Source organism: Sebastes umbrosus, chromosome 7, assembly GCF_015220745.1.
Source record: "Sebastes umbrosus isolate fSebUmb1 chromosome 7, fSebUmb1.pri, whole genome shotgun sequence".
NCBI lineage: Eukaryota > Metazoa > Chordata > Actinopteri > Perciformes > Sebastidae > Sebastes > Sebastes umbrosus.
The window spans coordinates 19,357,398-19,379,986 of record NC_051275.1 but is presented as its reverse complement, the minus strand read 5'-3'; the positions used below and the strand labels follow the sequence as shown (position 1 = coordinate 19,379,986).

The 22,589-nt window shown below is 40.4% G+C and overlaps 1 protein-coding gene across 1 annotated transcript; it reads left to right on the top strand.

The window, feature by feature from the left end:
• Positions 1–2,117: 2,117 nt before the first annotated feature.
• LOC119491544 (max-binding protein MNT-like) lies at positions 2,118–21,257 on the top strand. The gene is given in 7 exon segments (XM_037775685.1): positions 2,118–2,499; positions 6,670–6,824; positions 6,826–7,256; positions 7,627–7,668; positions 7,967–8,078; positions 17,563–17,755; positions 18,300–21,257. Coding segments are annotated over 7 exon segments (1,803 nt in total). The 5' UTR covers positions 2,118–2,426; the 3' UTR covers positions 19,097–21,257.
• Positions 21,258–22,589: the final 1,332 nt, after the last annotated feature.

Genomic DNA, 22,589 nt, shown 5'->3' with positions numbered 1-22,589 from the left:
GTGTCTGCTCTACTAGGAGAAGCTGCTTCCTTGCTGAGCTAAACTGTCTTTTGGACACATTTTGTTACGTTTTTCTAAAAAAAAAAAAAAAGAAAAGCGGTCAGGTGAGTATTTATTTATTTATTTATCTTAATATTTTATTTAAAAGGGACCATGTACAGTTTAAAAAATAAATGTCACCATTTGATGCACCGTACCAGATTATAGCTTTAAAGGTCCCATATTAAAAAAAAAATGAGATTTGCATGTCTTTTATATTATAAAGCAGCTGGCTTAAGTCCAATATAAATACTGTGAAAGTATCGAAACGCTCAATCCACGGGGAAAAACACAGAGCCCGTATTCAGAAATTCTGCATTTGAAACAAGCTGTCAGGATTTCTGCCCATTCGTGATGTCACAAATATACAATATTTAGACCCTTTACGTAGTTTTAAACATAAACATTCTTAATATGTTCCAGTTTATTCCTGGTTGCAGTGTATGTGAATGACATCAGCTGACAGGAAGTGAACATGGACCCAAGCTGTTGCCTAGCACCAAATGCACTAAAACGGAGCGTTTCAAGACAGAGGGTAAATACAGGCACATTCAGGCCGACAGCATGAGGAAAATAATGTGTTATTTGAACATTACAGCATGTAAACATGTTCTAGTAGAAACACAAAATACAAATATGAACCTGAAAATGAGCATGATATGGGACCTTTAAATTGTGCAAAAATAAATAAAATAGAAATCAAATGAAAAGCGGTCAGGTGAGTATTTATTTATTTATTTATCTTAATATTTTATTTAAAAGGGACCATGTACAGTTTAAAAAATAAATGTCACCATTTGATGCACCGTACCAGATTATAGCTTTAAAGGTCCCATATTATAAAAAAAGTGAGATTTGCATGTCTTTTATATTATAGTCCCATATAAATACTGTGAAAGTATCGAAACGCTCAATCCACGGGGAAAAACACAGAGCCCGTATTCAGAAATTCTGCATTTGAAACAAGCTGTCAGGATTTCTGCCCATTCGTGATGTCACAAATATACAATATTTAGACCCTTTACGTAGTTTTAAACATAAACATTCTTAATATGTTCCAGTTCATTCCTGGTTGCAGTGTATGTGAATGACATCAGCTGACAGGAAGTGAACATGGACCCAAGCTGTTGCCTAGCACCAAATGCACTAAAACGGAGCGTTTCAAGACAGAGGGTAAATACAGGCACATTCAGGCCGACAGCATGAGGAAAATAATGTGTTATTTGAACATTACAGCATGTAAACATGTTCTAGTAGAAACACAAAATACAAATATGAACCTGAAAATGAGCACGATATGGAACCTTTAAATTGTGCAAAAATAAATAAAATAGAAATCAAATGAAAAGCGGTCAGGTGAGTATTTATTTATTTATTTATCTTAATATTTTATTTAAAAGGGACCATGTACAGTTTAAAAAATAAATGTCACCATTTGATGCACCGTACCAGATTATAGCTTTAAAGGTCCCATATTATAAAAAAGTGAGATTTGCATGTCTTTTATATTATAAAGCAGCTGGCTTAAGTCCAATATAAATACTGTGAAAGTATCGAAACGCTCAATCCACGGGGAAAAACACAGAGCCCGTATTCAGAAATTCTGCATTTGAAACAAGCTGTCAGGATTTCTGCCCATTCGTGATGTCACAAATATACAATATTTAGACCCTTTACGTAGTTTTAAACATAAACATTCTTAATATGTTCCAGTTTATTCCTGGTTGCAGTGTATGTGAATGACATCAGCTGACAGGAAGTGAACATGGACCCAAGCTGTTGCCTAGCACCAAATGCACTAAAACGGAGCGTTTCAGACAGAGGGTAAATACAGGCATATTCAGGCCGACAGCATGAGGAAAATAATGTGTTATTTGAACATTAAAGCATGTAAACATATTCTAGTAGAAACACAAAATACAAATATGAACCTGAAAATGAGCATGATATGGGACCTTTAAATTGTGCAAAAATAAATAAATAAAAAAGAAATGAAATGAAAAGCGGTCAGGTGAGTGTATCTTCAGTTTCACAACTGTGACTCAGCTCATGAGTGGAGCTTGTTCACCAGTTGTTCCGTGTTTTGCGTGTCTCTCAGTGCTGCTGCTGTGGAGGGAGTGTGTGTCTCTGTGGAGGCGGGCACTGAGCCGTGCGTGATTCACAAACCTTATTTGTTCCTACTACTTTGAGCGCCATCTTGTTTGTAACTCTTCTACGTAAAGTGGTAGAGTTTCTACTGAGGGGGGATCCGATTACCCTGTTTCTCCAGCGTTAGCTCTGGAAACCTCTCTCTCTCTCTCTCTGTAGTGCTCAGGCGCATTTTGCTTCTGCATCGCCTCTCTTCATAAACATCTAAGCCACGGTGTGTTGTTATAAAGTGGACAGAGATGAGCATCGAAACGCTCCTGGAAGCAGCCAAGTTCTTGGAATTGCAAGCCCAGCAACAACAGAAAGCACGTGGTAAGTTGCATTTTATTAGTTTGTTTTAAGAACATCTGCAACTAGGAAATAGTAAATGTAAAAATACTAAGTCAGTGTAACGTGTCTTTTGAAGGATTTACATGTTATCTGTATTTATTGCTATTTTATAAGGGCCATTCATGCAACTAAATTACAGAATTTGTTGCTTTTAAATTAAAATATGACTGAGTGGAATATGTTTCAGCCAGTCTGGTGACATTTTAGTTTTACTTTCATATTCGTTTTTAGTGTGCAGAATCATACAACATAGTGTTTTCACCTAAATCATAGCAGTCCTTAATAGCTATAATAAACACACACGGTGTGCTGCAGTATATCAGGAGGTTATGCTGCATTAGACAGACAGAGGGTTGTTCTAATGGTAAAGCTGCACAGAAAGCATCACTGTAAAGTTCACACATCTGTTCTGCTTCAGTATATTTGTGAGTGGCTGCATGCACTAGCATCGAGGACATTTAAAATCAAATAACACAACAACATGCGGTGGATAAAGGGCGGTGGCGCAGGGAAGCTGTGTTTTTTTACATAATGACCTGACATCGTCCGCCGGGGGGATCAAGTGAGTCAGGCTTTCCATTCATGCATTATGTGCACACCTCAATCATTCACGCTCTTTAGAAACATACAATGTTGCAGTCCCTTTAATATGTGTGCATACATGTTGCAGTTTGGTTGATTGTGTCTTGTAAAAAAGAAAGAAACACACACTAACTCGCTGGCCTTTCTCGTGGAGCGCCTTTGAGTGTCTGTCGATGACGTGTTGCAGCCCGACCACGCCCACATCTGTGAGCAGCAGGGGGTGGCCACGCCCCTTCCACCACGTGCGTGCTTGGGCTACCCCTCCCAAAGATTGTTTATGAGGATGAGTCACTACTACATGAAGTCTGGAGACAATCTGCCCTCCTCATGCGAAGAGTTAGTGGAGGAAAACAAAATGTGCTGTGCGTTTCACCAATAAGACAAATCAGAACAGCTCAATAAAACAAAGACATGCAGTGTGTCCCAACTCCCATACCACATACCAAGATTAGATAAGATAAGATATTCCTTTATTAGTCCCGCAGTGCAAAAAACAACATGCATCAAATAAAACAGTAAAAAAAGAGCTAAACAAAGTGTAACAAAATATGAACCAATCACATGATTGTCCATAGTTAATCGCAATTAATCACATGTTTTTATCTGTTTAAAATGTACCTTAAAGGGAGATTTGTAGTATTTAATACTCTTATCAGCATGGGAATGGGCTTCCTTTATGCAAATGTATGTATATATTTATTATTCAAAATCAATTAACAACACAAAACAACAACAAATATTGTCCATAAACCCTCACAGGTACTGCATTTAGCATAAAAAATATGCTCAAATCATAACATGGCAAACTGCAGCCCAACAGGCAACAACAGCTGTCAGTGTGTCAGTGTGCTGACTCGACTATGACTTGCCCCAAACTGCATGTGATTATCATAAAGTGGGCATGTCTGTAAAGGGGAGACTCGTGGGTACCCATAGAACCCATTTTCATTCACATATCTTGAGGTCAATGGACCCCTTGTGAAAATAGCCATGACAGCTTTTCCTCGCCAAAATTGAGCCTAAGTTTGGAGTGTTATTTAGCCTCCTTCTCAACAAGCTTTAAGCTCTAGCTTTAAAACTGAGCCCGCTATGACCTAAAAATCACAAGTTGCGTTAATACGTTAAAGAAATTAGTGGCGTTAAAACGAATTGCGTAACGCGTTATTATCGCATTTACTTTGACAGCCCTAGCCCTTATACAATGTATTACTTGGTTTGGTGCCAGAAGGAAACAATATACAATAACATACACACAACATGTCACTTGCAATGTGGTATGTTTGGATTGTAATTTTGACGTTTGTTTTATACACGTCTTATAATTATTTTGCGACCTTAACTGAACCTGAGCGTTCGCGATACCTTAATAAATTAAGATTGATTGCTGTCATGCCCCTTCAGTCGTCCCCCGTCCCACACAGTGGCTGGATATTACTTATCCAGACTTCTATACATATCTGATTGAATCACGTCAGGCTGAGTGTTGTCTGTGAATAACCAACCTGTTAATAGCCAACTGTGTGATCTGTAGACTGTGATTTAGTTGGAGACGACAGTCTGATGCTGCAATTACATTAATGTATGACTGTACTACTGCAGCAGCCTCACAGGTTAGGTAAGGTTATCTAGCCATGCTAGTCACTGTCACCAACATCATTTAGAGGTTTACCACACTAAAGTGAATATTCACGTATCCTATGCGCCTTAAATCTCAGTGTGAAAGCCTTGGTTAACCCACTACACAACAGCTTTTTGTCATTTTCCATTTTCTCTACTGTGACAACGAGTTTTTCCCCCCCAAAAGGGAGCGCAGCCTTGGCGATACTGCTGGTCTATAGCCTGGTGCCATAAAGCCCCTCTATTATATATTTTTTAGGACATGGCAGGGGATCAAATCGGAGATCAGCATTTTTGGATTTACTGTTGGTACAACCAACTACAGAGCAACTCTTCGGCATAGCGTTATTACTATTACTGGTTTGTTTTAAGTAGAAGTTTGGAGACATGTTTCAACTTGTTCTGTTTACTCTGTTGCCGTCTACGAGTGACACGGGATTGTTTTCCCCCAAAAGGAGGCGTGGTCATGAGAAATTGACTAAAAGGAAGCTGAGAGAGCTGTGCCAGTGTTACGTATCCATCAACCGTCCTGCTGTGTTAACAGCACATGTAGAACAGAGCTTCCACAACCATTAAGCCCCTTTCACACATGGACTGTAATCGGCAAACACTGCCAATTTTACATGTCCTAAGTTGCTCTGTCAATCGCCCTACTTTTAGGGCATTAGTAACATTTCTATGACGTGTTCCCGCCTCTAATGTGAAGCTTGTGAACCAATTATTAGAAAGTGAAGCTGTAAATACTAAACCTGGACCATGAAGATCTTTTTGTAGCTACAGATTTGATTTTTTTTCTGATGTCCCTCTTACGCTAATGACCAGATACTTATACTTTAAACAGTTGATATAGAAATTTTCCGTTAAGGAGACATATGTGTGAAAGCCAAAATGCTATTACTTTAGCGAGCAATTTCACAGATTCTGAAAAGGCCTGCAGTTCTGCAGCTTTTCTCATTCTGTAGATATTTGTAATATTCAGCTCAGAGTGAGAGCTCCTGCTTCCTCCCTCTCCCAGCTCCTCCTGCCATGCTGCATTGGGAGAGCAGAGTCCTCCCCCTCCTCCTCCCTCTCTGCTACTGTAGAGCAGGTCACTCTGAGAAAAGTAGGCCAGTGTTTCTCTATGTGCTGCAGTTATATAATGTCTATAGAAAATCCTCTTTTTTCTAAGTGCTTCATAAATTTTCTCTCAGAAAAAGGCACTCCTCAGCCGGACTGGTGTGTGCCGGCACCACAATACTAAATGATCAGTCTCTCATAACAGGGCATTCAACATGTTATGAAAGCTGGCTAGCACCGTAACCAGAACATCTTGTTCTTTTCTACTTTCATTCACTTTAAAGAGAAGATTTTTCAGTGTAACATGACATACATAAACAGCAGATGGTGACACACTGCACTGTTAAATATGATGCCATTAAATTGTTCATCAGAGTGATTTAGAGCTGGAAATGTCTCCGTCCTCTTTCACATGATTTTTTTAAATGGTTAGATGTTCAGAAAGCTGCATCACTGTCCTTACAAATATTTTCAAAATGAGCAAAAAACAATAAATATGCACGTATGTATCTGCTTTACATAATAATATCTAATTTGCAGCTGTATTTTTCGGTCATAGTTGAGGCAAGCCTTAGTGAAAGGTTTGTGAAAGCAGAGCTATAATGTTGCTGAACTTTAAACTCCTAACTGCTAGGCAAATAGAACAGAAGATTGTAATCATATTTCTATTCATTATGCGTCAGTCGCGACTGAAAATAGGCCCGTCTTATTTCCTCCTGCGTTCTTTCCCGACTATCTTAATCAAGGTCACGGTTCTATTATTGATTGTTTCCCTGTAATTTAACAAAACTAATAAACATTTTGTGGTGCAGTACTGTGATTTTATAGTATCTGAAGTGTGTGTATAGGAGGACACTGTAGTAGTTGTTGTGTTAACCTGCCTTGTTTCTTCCACAGAGGATGAACTAAAGGAAAAGCAGCGTCTGGATCAGTTGGCAGAGCAGAGGCACTCTGATGTGAACTATAACTCAACAATCCACATCAACAATGTTTCTAAAGCGGCGGAGCTGCGCCCTGAGTGCCGCCCGGTGCCCATCCCGCCCTCTCTGCCTCCCCCCCCCCATGCCCATCACCGTCATCCCCATCCCAGTGGTCACCCCGAACCCTACAGGCTCGCCCATCCTGCCTGTCGCCACGCTCTCCCCTCCAGCTGCTCCGCCGCCTGCCGCCACTCTGCCACGCTCTCCACAACCCAAACCCGACCACCCGACCTCTGTGCTGACCGCCAACCACAAACAGCTGATACAGAACCACCACCATCACCACCCGCAGCTCATCGGCCAAACTAGCAATGCTAAAGTACAGCAGCAGATACACCAGCAGCTGGCTCAACGCTACCCTGGTTCCATCGTCTCGCCCCCCCAGCAACTCGCCTTACTCCCTCAGTCGGGCCCTGTGGTCCAGCAGGGTCCCCTACAGAACGGCCCCATCAGCCGGGGGAGTCCTCCTGATGACCGCCAGCTAGACAAGAAGAGGCCTGGAGGGTACGTCTATTAACTTGTTTACATTATAAGTTAAATAGGACTACAACTGAGTATTGTTTTTATTGATCTGTTAATTTTTGTCAATCAATATATCAATCTATAAAATGTAAAGAGTATGTAAAGTAGCCTCCTAAAACCACTCAAAGCATTTGTCTCGTAATGATTTGAAATGGAGAAAAACAAGCAAAATCTAGCATTTGTGAAGCTGTTACATTATTGATATTTCACCTCTAAAAGACAGAATATTGTCACTAAACTATCTGCTAGCAACAAAACAAGAAAACTCTTCTTTGGTTGATTTAGATTACTCTTGTCACATTGCCCTTTTAAACACCAAATTCTTACTGTGCTCTCATCTGTGCTCTTACAGGGCAGGCACAAGAGAAGTGCATAACAAGCTTGAGAAAAACAGGTGGGTTCAACCTGTCTACCATAGGGCTTCCTTAAAGAGAGCGCAATCTGAGGTTATTTGTAATGTTAACTTTTGAATAATAGTGTACTAGTGACATAGTGTGTTTTCTCTGAAACTGACTGGTGTCTTTGTTTATTTGTAGCTGTTTTAATTTTAATGCTAAGCTTTATCTTTTTTTTAGTTAAGAACACATAATGAACATGTTGTTGTGGTAATCATCTGTTGCTAAAATAAAGCCAAGTGTGGCTCCGCCATTCCTGCTGTCTCAAATCCCCTCTCTGTGTTTTGTGTCTGTCAGACGAGCACACTTGAAGGAGTGCTTTGAGACGCTGAAAAAGAACATCCCCAACATCGACGAGAAGAAGACCTCCAATCTGAGTGTGCTGAGAAGTGCGCTGAGATACATTCAGGTAAGACGAGTCTAGTTTGCTAATACAAAGTGTTCGTTGTATGTTAGGCAAAGACCTATAGCTAAACTACTATACTATGCCGGACCTTTATATAAATACCAATACTAGTGAAATTCCATGATAATTGTTCGATACCACAGTAAAAACAAAAAAGTAAAACAATAAATCCCATGTACCTCAACATACACTCCTTTATTACCGTTTGCATACAGGTTTTTGTTAGGAAGTTAAACAGGTCATAATTCACTCTAATATCTATTTTATATTGCTGTGAAAACATCTCCTTCAAACAATTGTATTGATTGAAGTTTCTCTCCAAAAACTACATTTGAACACATCATAACATTAGAATTTACCTTCACCCAATATTCATTTTTACTGCATAAAGCCTGAACGCATCATAATGTAACTTAATGGCACCTCCGTACGTTAGCTGTTGGCTCCGTGCAGGATTGTGCTGTTAACAGCTAATGTTAACTAGCTCTCGTCCTGCCGGTTTCATAAGTAGCATTATCAGAGAAAAAATAGGGTGCATCCCCTGAAGGCGTCGATAGTGAGTTTACTGCGTCCCAAACACATTTTCTGTCGTCCCCGGGACAACAGGATGTCGTTAGTCTCGAGCCCTGACGGTATCTAGAAAAACGAGTACCGTCATGTTTTCAGAAATTTGGCATCGACTTGGTACTGAAGTATCGGTTCTCGTGACATTCCTACACCTTTTGTAGTGTAACCACGATCACAACTGTAATTATAAGGGCTTGCATAATCGGCTCTGAATTTGAAGACATAGTGATGTACAAATGTATTTCATTCTACCAGACCGTGATTATTTCCATTATGTTGTTCTGCTTCTCTCAAAAACATCCTTTGTTGTAGGAGGGAAAAAGTTGCAGTGTTTTTTTCAGGGATTAAATTGATTTGAAAGGACACAAAGTACAACATAAGTGGATGATGGGTCGACTTATGTATGGGTAGTCTTTGTCTGTCCTAAATGGACATTTACTATTAATAGTCTGACCAAAGAATTTTGAGGCCTGTTGAAAACCTCCTTTCTGCCACAACGTCGATTCATACCTCTCACTCATAGTGATTTCAGTCTTATTCTTCTTTTTCCTGCATTTCCTGCCTTTTGTTTTTCTGTGGTTAGATCCTTCTTGACTGAGGAATCTCTACCGTTTCCTCATTCGAACCATTTTCAAGCACCTCTGTGTTTAATATTAAGAATATGTCTGCAAATGGTTCATCCTGTGTATGCGTCAGTCTCTCTTTGGGAGAGCATCCTGGTTGTAAACAGCTGGTGCAAAGGTCCACCGCTGGGCTAGTTTAACTCTTTGCGTGTCATAGTGTTTACTTTGGGTCATTTTTCTTCTTCTGCTATAGATCAAAACTGTAGGGTGGCAGTTTTAAATCTGAGACACTACGGTATTTCACCCGTGGGCCCACGTTGGCATCAGGTGTTATAATTAAAGAATGGTCACGTTTTTATGTGTTTGTGTTGTAATTGTTGTAATTACATGGTCCAGGTGCACAGTGCTTATGCATGTAAGCTAGTAGAACCGTTTTTATTACCCGCCGCGATGACACATGTGTCATCATGGCAAAATGTGGTCCTTGAGACACCTACTGTAGCGGGAACTACCATAGAAGTGGTTTTGAGTACAGTGCCAGGTGTTTATATTTCTGTCTGTGGACAGATTTTGTCACCGCGATAGCATCACAACCGTGCAAGATGCAGATATGAAACTTTACAGGTGTGTAGTTGAGATCAAAACGAAGGCCGAGTTTGAAGATGGGTGTGGTCCAAGCAAGGGCGCCAGATGTAGGGAGTACTTTATGCCCCCTGGCCTGATTTGGCTTCGTGGCTGGTGTGATGGTCTCTAGTTGTATTTGCATTTGTCTAGTGACGAATGCGGTTTGATGTTAGGCGTACAGAATACTTGGGTACTTATTTGATTATACTCAGCAGTAACATTTGGTGTGCACATTGATAGCCCTTCTTGGCTACAAGCTTTTAAGACCTCCTATGAAAGAACCACCCCTGTAGTGTTCATATGTCTTCTCATTATATAACTGTGGTGCAGGTTTACTAATGTAAATTTTGCAGAAGACAGTGTGCTGCAGATTTGATGCTCTCAGAAGCAGCAGTCTGGTAATTCCTTTCTGCGCGTGGATACTGAGAGAAAGTAGGACAGCGTGGGTGCAGAGCTCGTCACCCAGTCTCCCTCCCTCTGCCCCCCCTCTCTGTGTGATTAAGCAACACCGTGTTAAGAGTGTTGTGTTCGACTGGCAGACTGACCTGCCTCTCTTTTCCTCCTATCAACAGCTGAGCTGGACAAGGGATATGTTTAAGGCAAGAAAGAAAGATCCCACTTCCTGCAAAAATGTTGCAACCTCATCATGACGAGCCCGACACACTTGTTAACGTATCCCATTTAAACATTTTTTGATGAACTCATAAACGGTGTCACTAGAGCTTTCCAATTCTTAGCAGTGACGGGTCTTTTTTAACATGTAGCTTCCCGTTTATATATGAATGACCCGGTGCTGTAACGGTTTATCTCTTGTAGGTCAGAACAGTTTAGCTGCTTTTGTAAGTTTACTCGTGCTCACCTCTTTGGCAAGGTGGCTTATTTCATTGGCCTGGCTGGTGTTGTTTTGTTTAGGAGGGGTGTAGTAAAAAAAAAAGGGAACTTAAGGTGACGGGAAGCCAAAACAAAACACGTGCACACACTCCTCTTGACATAGGTGGTACAAACGCGTGTCCTGCCTCCATACACCTCCCTCCCCGCCCCTGTCTTTGCCTTCCTCTGGGCTGGCAGCAGAGAAGCAGCCTGCACACAATAACACGGAGCTCAGATGAGGCTTTAGCCTCAGCATCGCATTTCATTTGATTTATCTTGCCTGTTATCTTAAGGGGTCAACATGGAAAATAAATGCAGTTGTAGTAGTTTTATCACTTGTCTACAGAAACTCACTGGCTTGTCCAATAGCTGCGTAGTTCAAGTTTCACTTCCTCATTCCAAGTCCAAATGACTCAGCAACTGACTGACCAGAACGCTATCATGCAGCTAGATTTTGCTTTTGGTTGTGTTTTGATATTAACAGAGCCGTACATGGGGGTTTTGGTTTTTACATCTTGTTCCTAAAGGCTTTCCCCTGAGCCTGTAGTGGTGCTGCAAAAGCCGAGGCTGTAAAATAAGCTTTGATGCATTAGAGCTCCTCCTTTCGACTCCCCCTCCCTTCCTCCCTCCATCCTGCCTCTCTGAGCTTTTAAGGCCACATGAACAGCAAGCACATGGCTAGCCCGAGCTGCGTGACGTCACCCCCCGTGCTGGGCCCCCTCCCAGCTCTGCAACAGGCAGGACTCGCCGCCGTACCACCAGGCTTAGCTGCCAGCAGCAGGGAGGGAACATGGAGCGGTAAACACAAGGCTCAGTTTACTCTGCTCGCGCTTCGTTTCCCCCTCATCGCTGACTGAACTTGTTCCTCCACTGCTCATCCCGGAATGAAACGTGTTGTGCCATCTGGTGGGGAAAATCTGAGTAAAGAGTTGGAGGAAGGTGGATATGTGTTTTAATATTTGTAGCATTGTAAGTAAATTACATTTGATTGTGCACATAATGGCATATTTCCTTAGAAGCCTTGCCTTAGAACAAAGCACTGCTTTGACATTTATTATTCATTCAGCCTTAAACATTAAAAATAATCAATCCATGGCAGTCAAGGTCACTACTCTTTAATATTTCAAGGTTTTTTATGGTCTCAGCTTAGTCTTTGTGAAAGTCTCTGTGACACTCAGTTCCTTCTTTTATGGTTTTGAGTAGGGCTGTCAAAGTTAACGCAATAAACGTTTTAACGCCACTAATTTCTTTAACACATTAACGCAATCAATCAGTTTTAAAGCTAGAGTTAGAGTATCATATGAAACTAGAAAACCCAATGAATCTATTGGTACCAAAGGTTAAAAACGCTCCGAACTTGGTAAACTGGCATGGCCATATTCAAAGGGGTCCCTCCCTTGACCTCTGACCTCAAGATATGTGAATGAAAATGTGTTCTATGGGTACCCACGAGTCTCCCCTTTACAGACATGCCCACTTTATGATAACCACATGCAGTTTGGGGCAAGTCATAGTCAAGTCAGCACCCTGACACACTGACAGCTGTTGTTGCCTGTTGGGTTTGAGTTTACCATGTTATGATTTGAGCATATTTTTTTATCCAAAATGCAGTACCTGTGAGGAATTCTGGACAATATTTGTCATTGTTTTGTGTTAATTGATTTCCAATAATACATGTAAACATATATTTGCATAAAGCAAGCATATTTGACCACTCCCATGTTAATAAGAGTATTAAATACTTGAAAATCTCTCTTTAAGGTACATTTTGAACAGATAAAAATGTGTGATTAATTTGCGATTAATCACGGACAATCATGCGATTAATCGCAATTACATATTTTAATCGATTGACAGCCTTTAGTTTTGAGTCAAGAAGACTGCAGTCAAATTCAACAACTGTTACATTTGCTGTGGCACATAAGCATGTATGTATCTCTAGGGAAATGATGACTTTCTGGGCTAAGAGGAAAAATATCTTTACCAGCAGGGTTGTCTCCTGCCCAGTTTGTTTTATGTGATAAGAACAGTTATGTACCAGACCACAGTAATATATAAATGAAGTGCACAATTGTTGTTGTCTCACAGTACTCTTTGACTGCACCGGAGAGTGTCGGCCAGTCCTTAGCCACGATGAGGTAAATAGGTCAGTTATGACCAGCACAAGCTTGCACACGAGGAGCGGTGTGCAAAAGTAGCATTTTATTTCCATAGACAAGCCTTGTATTGTTGAAGTCGGACACCATGTGAGGTTCTCGGTTGCAGCTTGAAGGCATAGTGAGACAAGGGTTTATGGTTACCACTCTGTCACAAGACCTCTGTGTGCAGAAGCCTGATCAGTCATCCAGGCTGTGCAGCATGTCTGCAACGTGGCCTCCTGTGCTCCTGGCCCTTTAAGAGAACCCAGCCTTGTGCCGTCTGCTGCAAAAGTGAGTCAGTGAGTACAGCTTGTATTGCTCTCTTTCAATCCCCCGCTATCTGCCACCCTCCCTCTCCCGTTCTCTGTGGGGCCATGTGCTCAGCACTCGCATTGCTTGTGACAGCGCTTGAGCAGTGTTTACCTTCCACACACATAATGCAGCCTATCGCTGTACTGGTCTAGATTTTCACATGCAAACAAGGCCGCGGTGGGTCTTTGTCTCTCTTGAAGGAGGAGGTTCAGAGGCTCATGTGCAAAGAGACAAAAGATACTCAGCACATTGTGTCCTGCCAACCTGGTGACACGGTAAACAGGGTGATGATCCATCTGTGACAGACTTGATGTTCAGGTTTACATTGTTAATCTCAGACTTGCTGTTTCTCAAGAGACAAACACAGTGTCTGCTCTGTCTCCCATCAGCACTGTAACGGGGAGAGTTCAGTGGGTCTCGGTGTTTGTGGAGCGTTTCTCTCCATGAGTCATAGTTTGTGGCATGCACAGTTGTGGTGCTGCTCTCATAGAGCTGCCTGCTTATACATGAGTGTAAAAGGGAGGCGGCCAGCCCTCGGTCCACGTGTCACATATTTTGTACGCTCTTCATACCATTTCATTCTCCCCCGCTGACAACTTTTTTTTTATACAGATGCTGTGTGTGAGAAAATCTGTTCTCCATGCGTGCGAGTAATCGTTTTCATTATTACACCCAGGTGTAAAAGAAATCTTAAAAACCACCTTTGGCACATGAAGGTGTGCATGGTCTTTTAGGTTTCCGAGGAAACCTATGAGGTTTTCATCTGTTTCCATGACAACCAAAGATGGGGGCATTTCAGTACATGATGTGTTGAGACGGAGGATACTGTTAACGGGTTCAGACTGAAGTACCGATATCATCAGCTCTTCTTGACGGAGAGTGGCTGTTGATGGCTGGTCTTGAGTTATGCTGCAATTGAAATACAATAACTTTCTTGTTTGAATACCAGTGTGTGTGTGTGTGTGTGTGTGTGTGTGTGTGCGACTGAGTAACGACGCAATACTTGAATTCTTGTGGCTTTCTAGAAGCACTCGAGCACTTTCACAAGTAATGAGATGCAAAGCAGACAGCAGCGTTTCCTCCTCGTTTGTCTTTAACAGAACTGAACAAAGACAATTTTGATTCTAATTTAGTGTTTGTTCATACTTTGAAACCAGCATTTAAAACAGAGCTAAACTCATAAGTCTTCCAGGTTAGTTAGTTTATTAGAGATATATCAGTGTATGTGTAGGCAGATAAGTAACAAAAATTGCACACAAGGTTTGAGGTAATTTAGAAAGAGTCACAATTACACATAGTTGGTTTTCTCAGTGTATTGGCCTATAATGTAAAGGAGAATTCTTCACATTAAATGGCTAATTTATGTGGATTTGATTGGGCTTAATTATGTTCTTGTCATGGCGATCTTCTGCCAAACAAATTTGTGAACAGGACTTCCTCTGACTTTGTATTTGTGTGTTCGAGTGACTGAAAACTCCTCCAGTGGGATGCAGTCCAAGCACAGACCGCTTGGCCCGTGCATTTCTAATCCAGGATAAGGACTAGAGACAGGTGCTGAATTACACAAGGCCAGACTTTTGTCCCTCTTTGCTATTTATGTACACACTGTATATTGTACTGTAGATGCACACGCACAGACCATGCTGATAGAAAGCTTTCTACATAGAGCTAAAATTAGCCAAACACAACACGTACATATAGATGCCAGTTTTGTATAGCCCAATATCACAAATTTGCCTCAAGGGGCTTTACAATCTGTACAGCCTAAATCTGGCACAAGATGACTTGTACATGTACTATACCTCCACACACACAGATACACGGTGGCATGAACACTAACAGGAAGTCCACCCTTTGAGGAAATGGCTTTATGATCCTGAGTCATCAGGTTACTGGTAACAGATTTCGCACAGTGTCTCTCCCACCGAGGCTAGAGTCTGTGTCGGATACTTTGACGGAGCTGAGCTTGACAAGTAGTAAATTATATGAAGTGTTCAATTTCATAATACTAATCCGCGTAAATACTACTACTAAACAGCGTAACTCTATCCTCCTGTCTGTATTACCTTAGCCAGTAGTTATTTATTTGGGAGTAAGTTGTGAATTAGTTTAGGTTGTTGCTGAACATTTCTTTGTACATTTGTGTTATTCTTAAACAGTTTGTGAAGTTGGTTATAGTTTACATACATTTCCTCCTCCAACTCCTCCTCCTGTTGCCGTGTACAGAGAAGTCCAGCTCAGTTTGTGTGGCCTTGTTTTGCCTTGTGTCAGCTGATGGGTTAAGGGAAATTGGGTCACAGAGAGCCACTGCCTGGAAGCACCTCCTACTTCCCATACTCTTCACTCCTTCCCTCCTTTTTCCCCCCTCCACCTCCTCCTGCCCTTGTGCTTCTGTAGCTCTGTTATTTTGCTCACTGCACACAGGCTCTGGTCGCAGTTTTTTAAAAATCATTTCTTGGACCTATTCCTTATTAATCAGTTGTTAATTCTGGTTTTCTATTGAGGTTTATTGGTTTGATGTGCTTTGTTTTTGCGCAGTAGACACATGCCTCCACGCTGGTGACAGCCGTGGCCGGAGGCATTATGTATTCTGGTTGTCTGCACGTATCGTCCGACCCATTCTTGTGAACGCAATATCTCAGGAATGCCTGGAGGGAATATTTTCAAATTTGGCACAAACGTTTACTTGGACTCAAGGATGAAATGATTAGATTTTGGTGGTCCAAGGTCAAAGTCACTGTGACCTCACAAAACACTTTTTTGGCCAAAACTCAAGAACTCACATGCTAATTATGAAAATTTCACACACATGGCTAACAGGATAAAGTGAAGTAGTGATGACTTTTTGGACAGACATGGATTTAAACTGCAACTAGACTTGTTGGTGGAGGCATACAACCGTCACGTGGCAATTCTAGTTGATTATGTTTTGCATTGCTAATCTGTAATGCAAAACATAATCACACGGTGCCTGTGTGTATCAAACTCCGACACAGAGAGCAGAGGACAGAAGCAGTGCGCCTGTGAATGACACCAAAATGCGGTAGAGACTCTCTGTGTAACCAAGCATAGTAATTTATTACATTACTATTTTAGTACAAACGTTTACCCGCCAGTGTGACTGATTTATTAACCAAACAGAAAATCTACCTGCATTTGGCAGGTTTGAATTTCAGACCCTGGTTAAAAATAACCATACCGTACTTTATATTTACTTTATTTTCTTCTTTTATTTGGAACGTCCATATGAACAAAAACATACATAAAAATGTAATAAAAAAGCCAGAGTATAGTTTTGTCGTAAAAATGTCAAATGTCAGTGTCATTAAAAAGTCCTGGTATAGTGTTATAAAAAAAACTATAAAAAGAGTCATTGTATATAGTATGTCAAAGGTCATAAAAAAGGGTAATAGTATATGAAAAATGTCAAAATCGTAGTATGCCATAGAAATGTCATAAAAAGTAATAGTATGTCAAAAAGTTATAGTATAAAATGTTGAAAAAAAGTCCTAGCATAGTATGTCATTAAAAAAGTCATGGTACAGTATGTTGTCAAAATGTCAAGAGTCAGTATGGTATGTGACAAAAACTGTAATAATAGTATGTCATGAATGTCACAAAAAAATCATTAAAAAAGTCATAGTATAGTATGTCGAAAAGTCATAGTAGTGTAGGTTGAAAAAAGTCATGTCTTAATTTAGCATGCCGAAAAACTCAAAAAAAAATAATAGTATGTCGAAAATATTAATGAAAAAGTCATAGTATAGTATGTCGAAAAAAGTCTCAGTATAGTAAGTCTAAAAAGTCATAAAATAGTCAGAGTATGTCAAAAAAAATCACAAGTCATAGCATAGTATGTCGAAAAGTCATGAGTCGTGTAGCATGTTGAAAAGTCAAAGTATAGTATGTCGAAAACAGTCATAAAAAGTCGAAAACAGTCATAAAATAATAGTATAGTATGCTGAAAATATTCATGAAAAAGTCAGAGTATATTATGTCAAATATGCATAAAAGTCATAGTATAGTATGTCGAAAAAAGTAATAAAGTCACAGTATAGCAAATGTCAGAAAAAGTCATAGTATGCCATAGAAATGTCATACAAACTGTCGAAAAATAGTTATAAAATAGTATGTTGGAAAAAGTTGTCAAAAAGTCAGTCATCGAATACCAGCTATTAGTCATAGTATGCTGGAAAAAAAGTAAGTCTAAAAAAGTCATAGTATAGTATGTTGAAAAAGTCATAAATCATATAGTATGTCACAAAAACGTCATCGTATAGTATGTCGTGAAAAGTCAAAGAAACAAGTTGTACCTTTACTGGTGGCAGCTCACACCATCATGGAGTCACCCACTTGATGATTTTACAACCTAATGATTTAAGAGTTTTACCATCTTGTGCTTTCTCCTTTCAGACGTTGAAGAGAAAAGAGAAGGAGTACGAGCACGACATGGAGCGACTGGCCAGAGAGAAGATAGCCACACAGCAGCGATTAACAGAGCTAAAGAACGAGCTGAGCCAGTGGATGGATGTGATTGAGATCGATCGCGTCCTCCGACAGACAGTACAGCCAGAGGAGGACCAGGCCTCCACCTCAACTGCCTCAGGTACACTGACAGGCAGGGTCGGATTACTGCCGGCCTAGACCAGGGTTTCCGCCAGTGTATTGTAACCCAGGCCTAAGCATCGGGGAATTATGTACTTTTAAGATGTTTTTAAAATGTGTTATACAAGTAGAATACTCCTTTAAGGAATAACTCCGTGCGTAGGGTGTGGGCTTAACGTTAGCGAGTGTCTGTGTGTACAGCTGAGAGAGACAGAGGGAGAGCGAGGTAGCGTGTGACGGACTGACAGCAGGTATGAAGTTATAGCTGTAAGCGTAGCAGTGCATTGTGTGTATACAGGCTCGCTTAAGGTGAGCTGTAAAGGTGGACCAGTGCCAGACGCCGCCCGTCTTAACAACTTTTCTGGCGGAAACCCTACTACAGAGATGCCCCTTTATAAACATTAAGAATATATTTAAAGTAATGTGAATCTTTAACAGTTTCTTTAACCTCCTTTATTGTGTGGATTTCATTAAAATGAAATACTGCAAAAATGACATTGCATCTGATAATACTGAGTTAATTATTTCATCTGTTGGTGTTGCAGAAGGTGAAGACGTTATGGATGATGACCTGGAAGATGAGCCTGCGCTGAGAGCACAGACTGCCTTACCCACCGTGCCTCAAACCATGAAACCTGAGCTGCACAAGACTGCAACGCCCACTCAGACCCCGATCCTGACACCCACCACTACCTCCTTCATCACCCAACACATCTCTGTACAGCACAAAGTCCCTCTGCAACAGCCTCAGCTCCAGCCGCTGACAATGACTCCTGTGTCCAGGCCTGCAGCCCCACCTGCACTCGCGACATCCAGCACTCCCATCTGCCATAGTCAGACCTTGATCCCCACCCAGACGCAGATGGTGACCGCGCCCAGCCTACACCCCACAGTTATTGCCCACGCTTCAGTGTCCCATCCCTCAGTCATCCAGGCTGTCAACCACGTCATCCAGGGAGGGGGTCCCAAGCATATTGCCCACCTGGCTCCCTCCACCGCCACCGGCACTGTCCAGTTAGCCCCCGGCCACCAACCCATCGGTCACATCACCGTTCACCCGGTGGCTCACCTGAGCCAGCATCTCCCCGGCCTCTATCCCCAACCGGTGGCGGTCACACAGTCGGCTGTGGTCGGTCACATCACCCACACCCTGAACCACGCTCACCCTCGCATGAACGGCACTGCGACCGGCCAACCGAATGCCACCATCGTTGGCAAGCAGACAGCAGTGAGCGCCCAAATGGTGGCCCACCACCCGCAGCTGGTGGGTCAGACAGTGCTCAACCCTGTGACAATGGTGACCATGCCCTCCTTCCCCATCAGCACTCTGAAGTTGGCCTGAACGCTGCCAACAGGACCACCAGGCTGGGAGACAGAGACGCCCCTCCATAGGGGACAACCACAGGCCTCAGACCGGGCCGCCGACAAGTGAGGGCATGGGAGAGTTGCTTGACACCTCGCTGATCCACAGAGTTCCACTATCATTCAGAAGCATTACAGCTGATATATAAAGCCGGGAACATTCCTACAGAAAAACCTCTTTCAATACAAGTCCACCACAGTGTCCTGGATTCTTGATCCTGAATTAAGGATGTGGTTGATGGTCATCATGTCGAGTGTGTGTGTGTGGCGTTATACGGTGGGCAGATGTTTAGACCCTCACTTGTCATCCGTTGTTACAGATAATGGAGCAGAAGTAATTTTCACATGAGTTTTACAGCTACATCGAGGAAAATGTTGCGCTGCCAGTACAGTGTCCAGGTAAGCACCGTGTTACAGTGTACATGTAGGTTACTGGCTGGTGGCTAGACTCCCCGCTATCACTGTGACTGCTGTGGATTAACCAACAGTAGATCATGTACACAAGAGGCTACATCGGGCTTCGAGGGCTGTGACAGTGTAGGATCAGACTGCTAGACCCGCCATAACCAGCACATTGGGAATGTGATTTAGAGGAACTCCTCCTCTCCAGCAGAGGCACATGCTTCAGGGCTGCAGCAAAATCACGGACTGAACTACAGCTCCTGAACAGAAGCTGCAGTCCTCAGTGACGGTGCGTAAAGCAATAGCACCCACTGCTGGCTGATTGCGTTCAATGTACTACTACCATCCCTGTGACAATGAAAGAAAACCTTCCAGTGAAGTATAATGCGGATGGATAGCGTTCAAACAACGGCCACTTCAAGTAAAAGAATATGCAGTTTTGTCAGGGTTTAGTGTTGGTCACTTAAATTGTTACTTACATCTCTAGCATTTGTCCTTCAAACTTACTGGCGACTGTTCACTGAGCACAACTTTTAGGATGAAATCAAAGCAGCTAATATATTAAATATTTTCGCCAAATAGAATCTGTTCTACATGCCCCCTAAATGTAAATGCAACACAGTCGTGTGCTTAAATACAAAACGCGTGAGATACAAACTCAGATGCTACGAAGCGAGGAAGATGAATGTGAATAGATAAAAAAAAAGGTCCATAAAATGTAGTAAAGTGTGTTTCTATGCTGTCTTGCAGGGCAAATGGTAGTAGGATGTGTGTTTGCATGCTGTGAATGCATGCCAGGACTGTGTTAATTAGTAATCTTGAAAGCGAGGAGCCATAGCGGTGCCGTCTGTTGTGCTTTGCGGACTTCGACAAGTTACAGTTGAAAAAAGTTGGGTCATCCATAACAGGTTGGGATCGGTATGAAGTGGTTTCAACAGCTGACACAAATCCAATCGATGTGTTTCAAGACTATCCTTTTCCAAAGCTAGCACTGTGAACATTTAAATTAGTCTCAATGAGCAGCAGTTTAGCGTAGCACTTGCTAGAGCAGCAACATGCTGTGCTCTCCTTATTTAATCTGAATGTACTGATCTGTGAAAGGATGTGGAGTAGCGAGCACCCCCCTCACCACCCCCCTTTTTTTAAAAAGAAAAATATGATTACTTTATTAAAGTATCACGTGTATGTAAAGTGTAACATTTAATACTGATTTTTTTATTTTAAGATTTACTGTTGCTTGTTTCATCTGGAGACATTTTAACTGTTCAGTGTAAATTTGATAATTGTTTTTTCTGGGACCATGTACAGTGCTGTATATCAGGGGGTGACAAATACAGACCTTTTCCCACCTTGATATCACATTCGGAATTTACCCCCATAATTGTTTTTTGTTCTGATGCAATATGATTAAAGCAGGGACTCTTAATTTTGTTTTTAACTAATTAATTGCAAAAATAAGGTAACTTTTTTCACCGTCATATTTTATGCATATTATCCTGAACAAATCCTAATGAAATCATATTGGAGCAAAACAAAATGTTAAATTGAACACGGATTCAGATACCTGAAGAAGCAACAATATTTGTGTTTTCCCTATGGAGAAAGTTTAAGTTGTATATAGCCTGTAAATGTTGGGCTGCATTTAAATCTAACTGTATTATGTAAAAAGCTGGGGAAAATATGTAAAATTGAAAATTTATAAAAAAGATACTTAATAAATTGTATTATGTTTACAACTATCTGAAGCCATTTTTGTTTTTAACCAAATCATATTTTTTATTTTCTATTGCATCAATACTGTTTGACTGTTATTTCTTGCTGCAATTAAGAATTGTTTTTATACTATACTATGACTTTTTTCCACATACTATTATGACTTTTTAATTTTTTTCGACATACTATGACTTTTTATTTTATTTTAAACATATAATACGATGCCAAATTTTTTCGACATACTATACCGTGACTTTATTTATTCAACATACTATGAATTTTTTCCAACATGTTATATTGTGACTTTTTTTATTTTTTCAACATACTATACTTTGACTTTTTTCGACATACTATATGACTATTTTTTCGACATACTGTATAATGACTTTTTGAACATACTATATGACTATTTTTTGACACACTATGGTATGACTTTTTTGACATACTATGACTTTGTTTATTTATTCAACATACTATACTATAACTCTTTTCGACATGCTATGACTTTTATTTTTTGAAGTAATAAATACTATGACTTTTCTTCGACATACTATATGATGACTATTTTTCGACATACTTAACTACGGCTTTTTTTTCGACATACTATACTATGACTTTCTTTATTTTTTTGACATACTATGCTATGACTTATTTATTGGAAATACTATACTATGACTTTAAAAAATTTTCAGCAAACTATACTACGACTTTTTTTCGACATACTATACTATGTTTTTTGTTGTTTTTTTTTACCGTACTATACAATGACTTTTTTTGTATTTTTTTGACAAAATATGAATTATTTTTTCGACACACTACACTGACTTTTTTCAACATATTATACTATGACTTTTTTTTTTCCGACATACTATACTTTATCTTTTTTATTTTTTCGACATACTATACTATGACTTTTTTTTTTGACATACTACACTGACTTTTTTCCATGAAATTTTTCTACACACTATACTTTTTTTTGTCAATGAAATTAATGTACATACTATATTATGACTTTTTTCATGAAAGTTTTCGACATATCATTTTTTCCATGAAATATTTTATACTATGACTTTTTTTATGAAACTTTTCGACATACTATACTTTGACTTTTTTTCATGAAAATTTTCAACATACTATATTATGAATTATTTTTTCGACATACAACACTATGACTTTTTTTAACATATTATACTATGGCTTTTTTTTCCATGACATTTTTCTACATACTATACAATGACTTTTTTTGTCAATGAAATTAATGTACATTGTATACTATGACTTTTTTCATGACTTTTTTCGACATACTATACTATCATTTTTTTTCCATGAAATTTTTCGACATACTATACTATGACTTT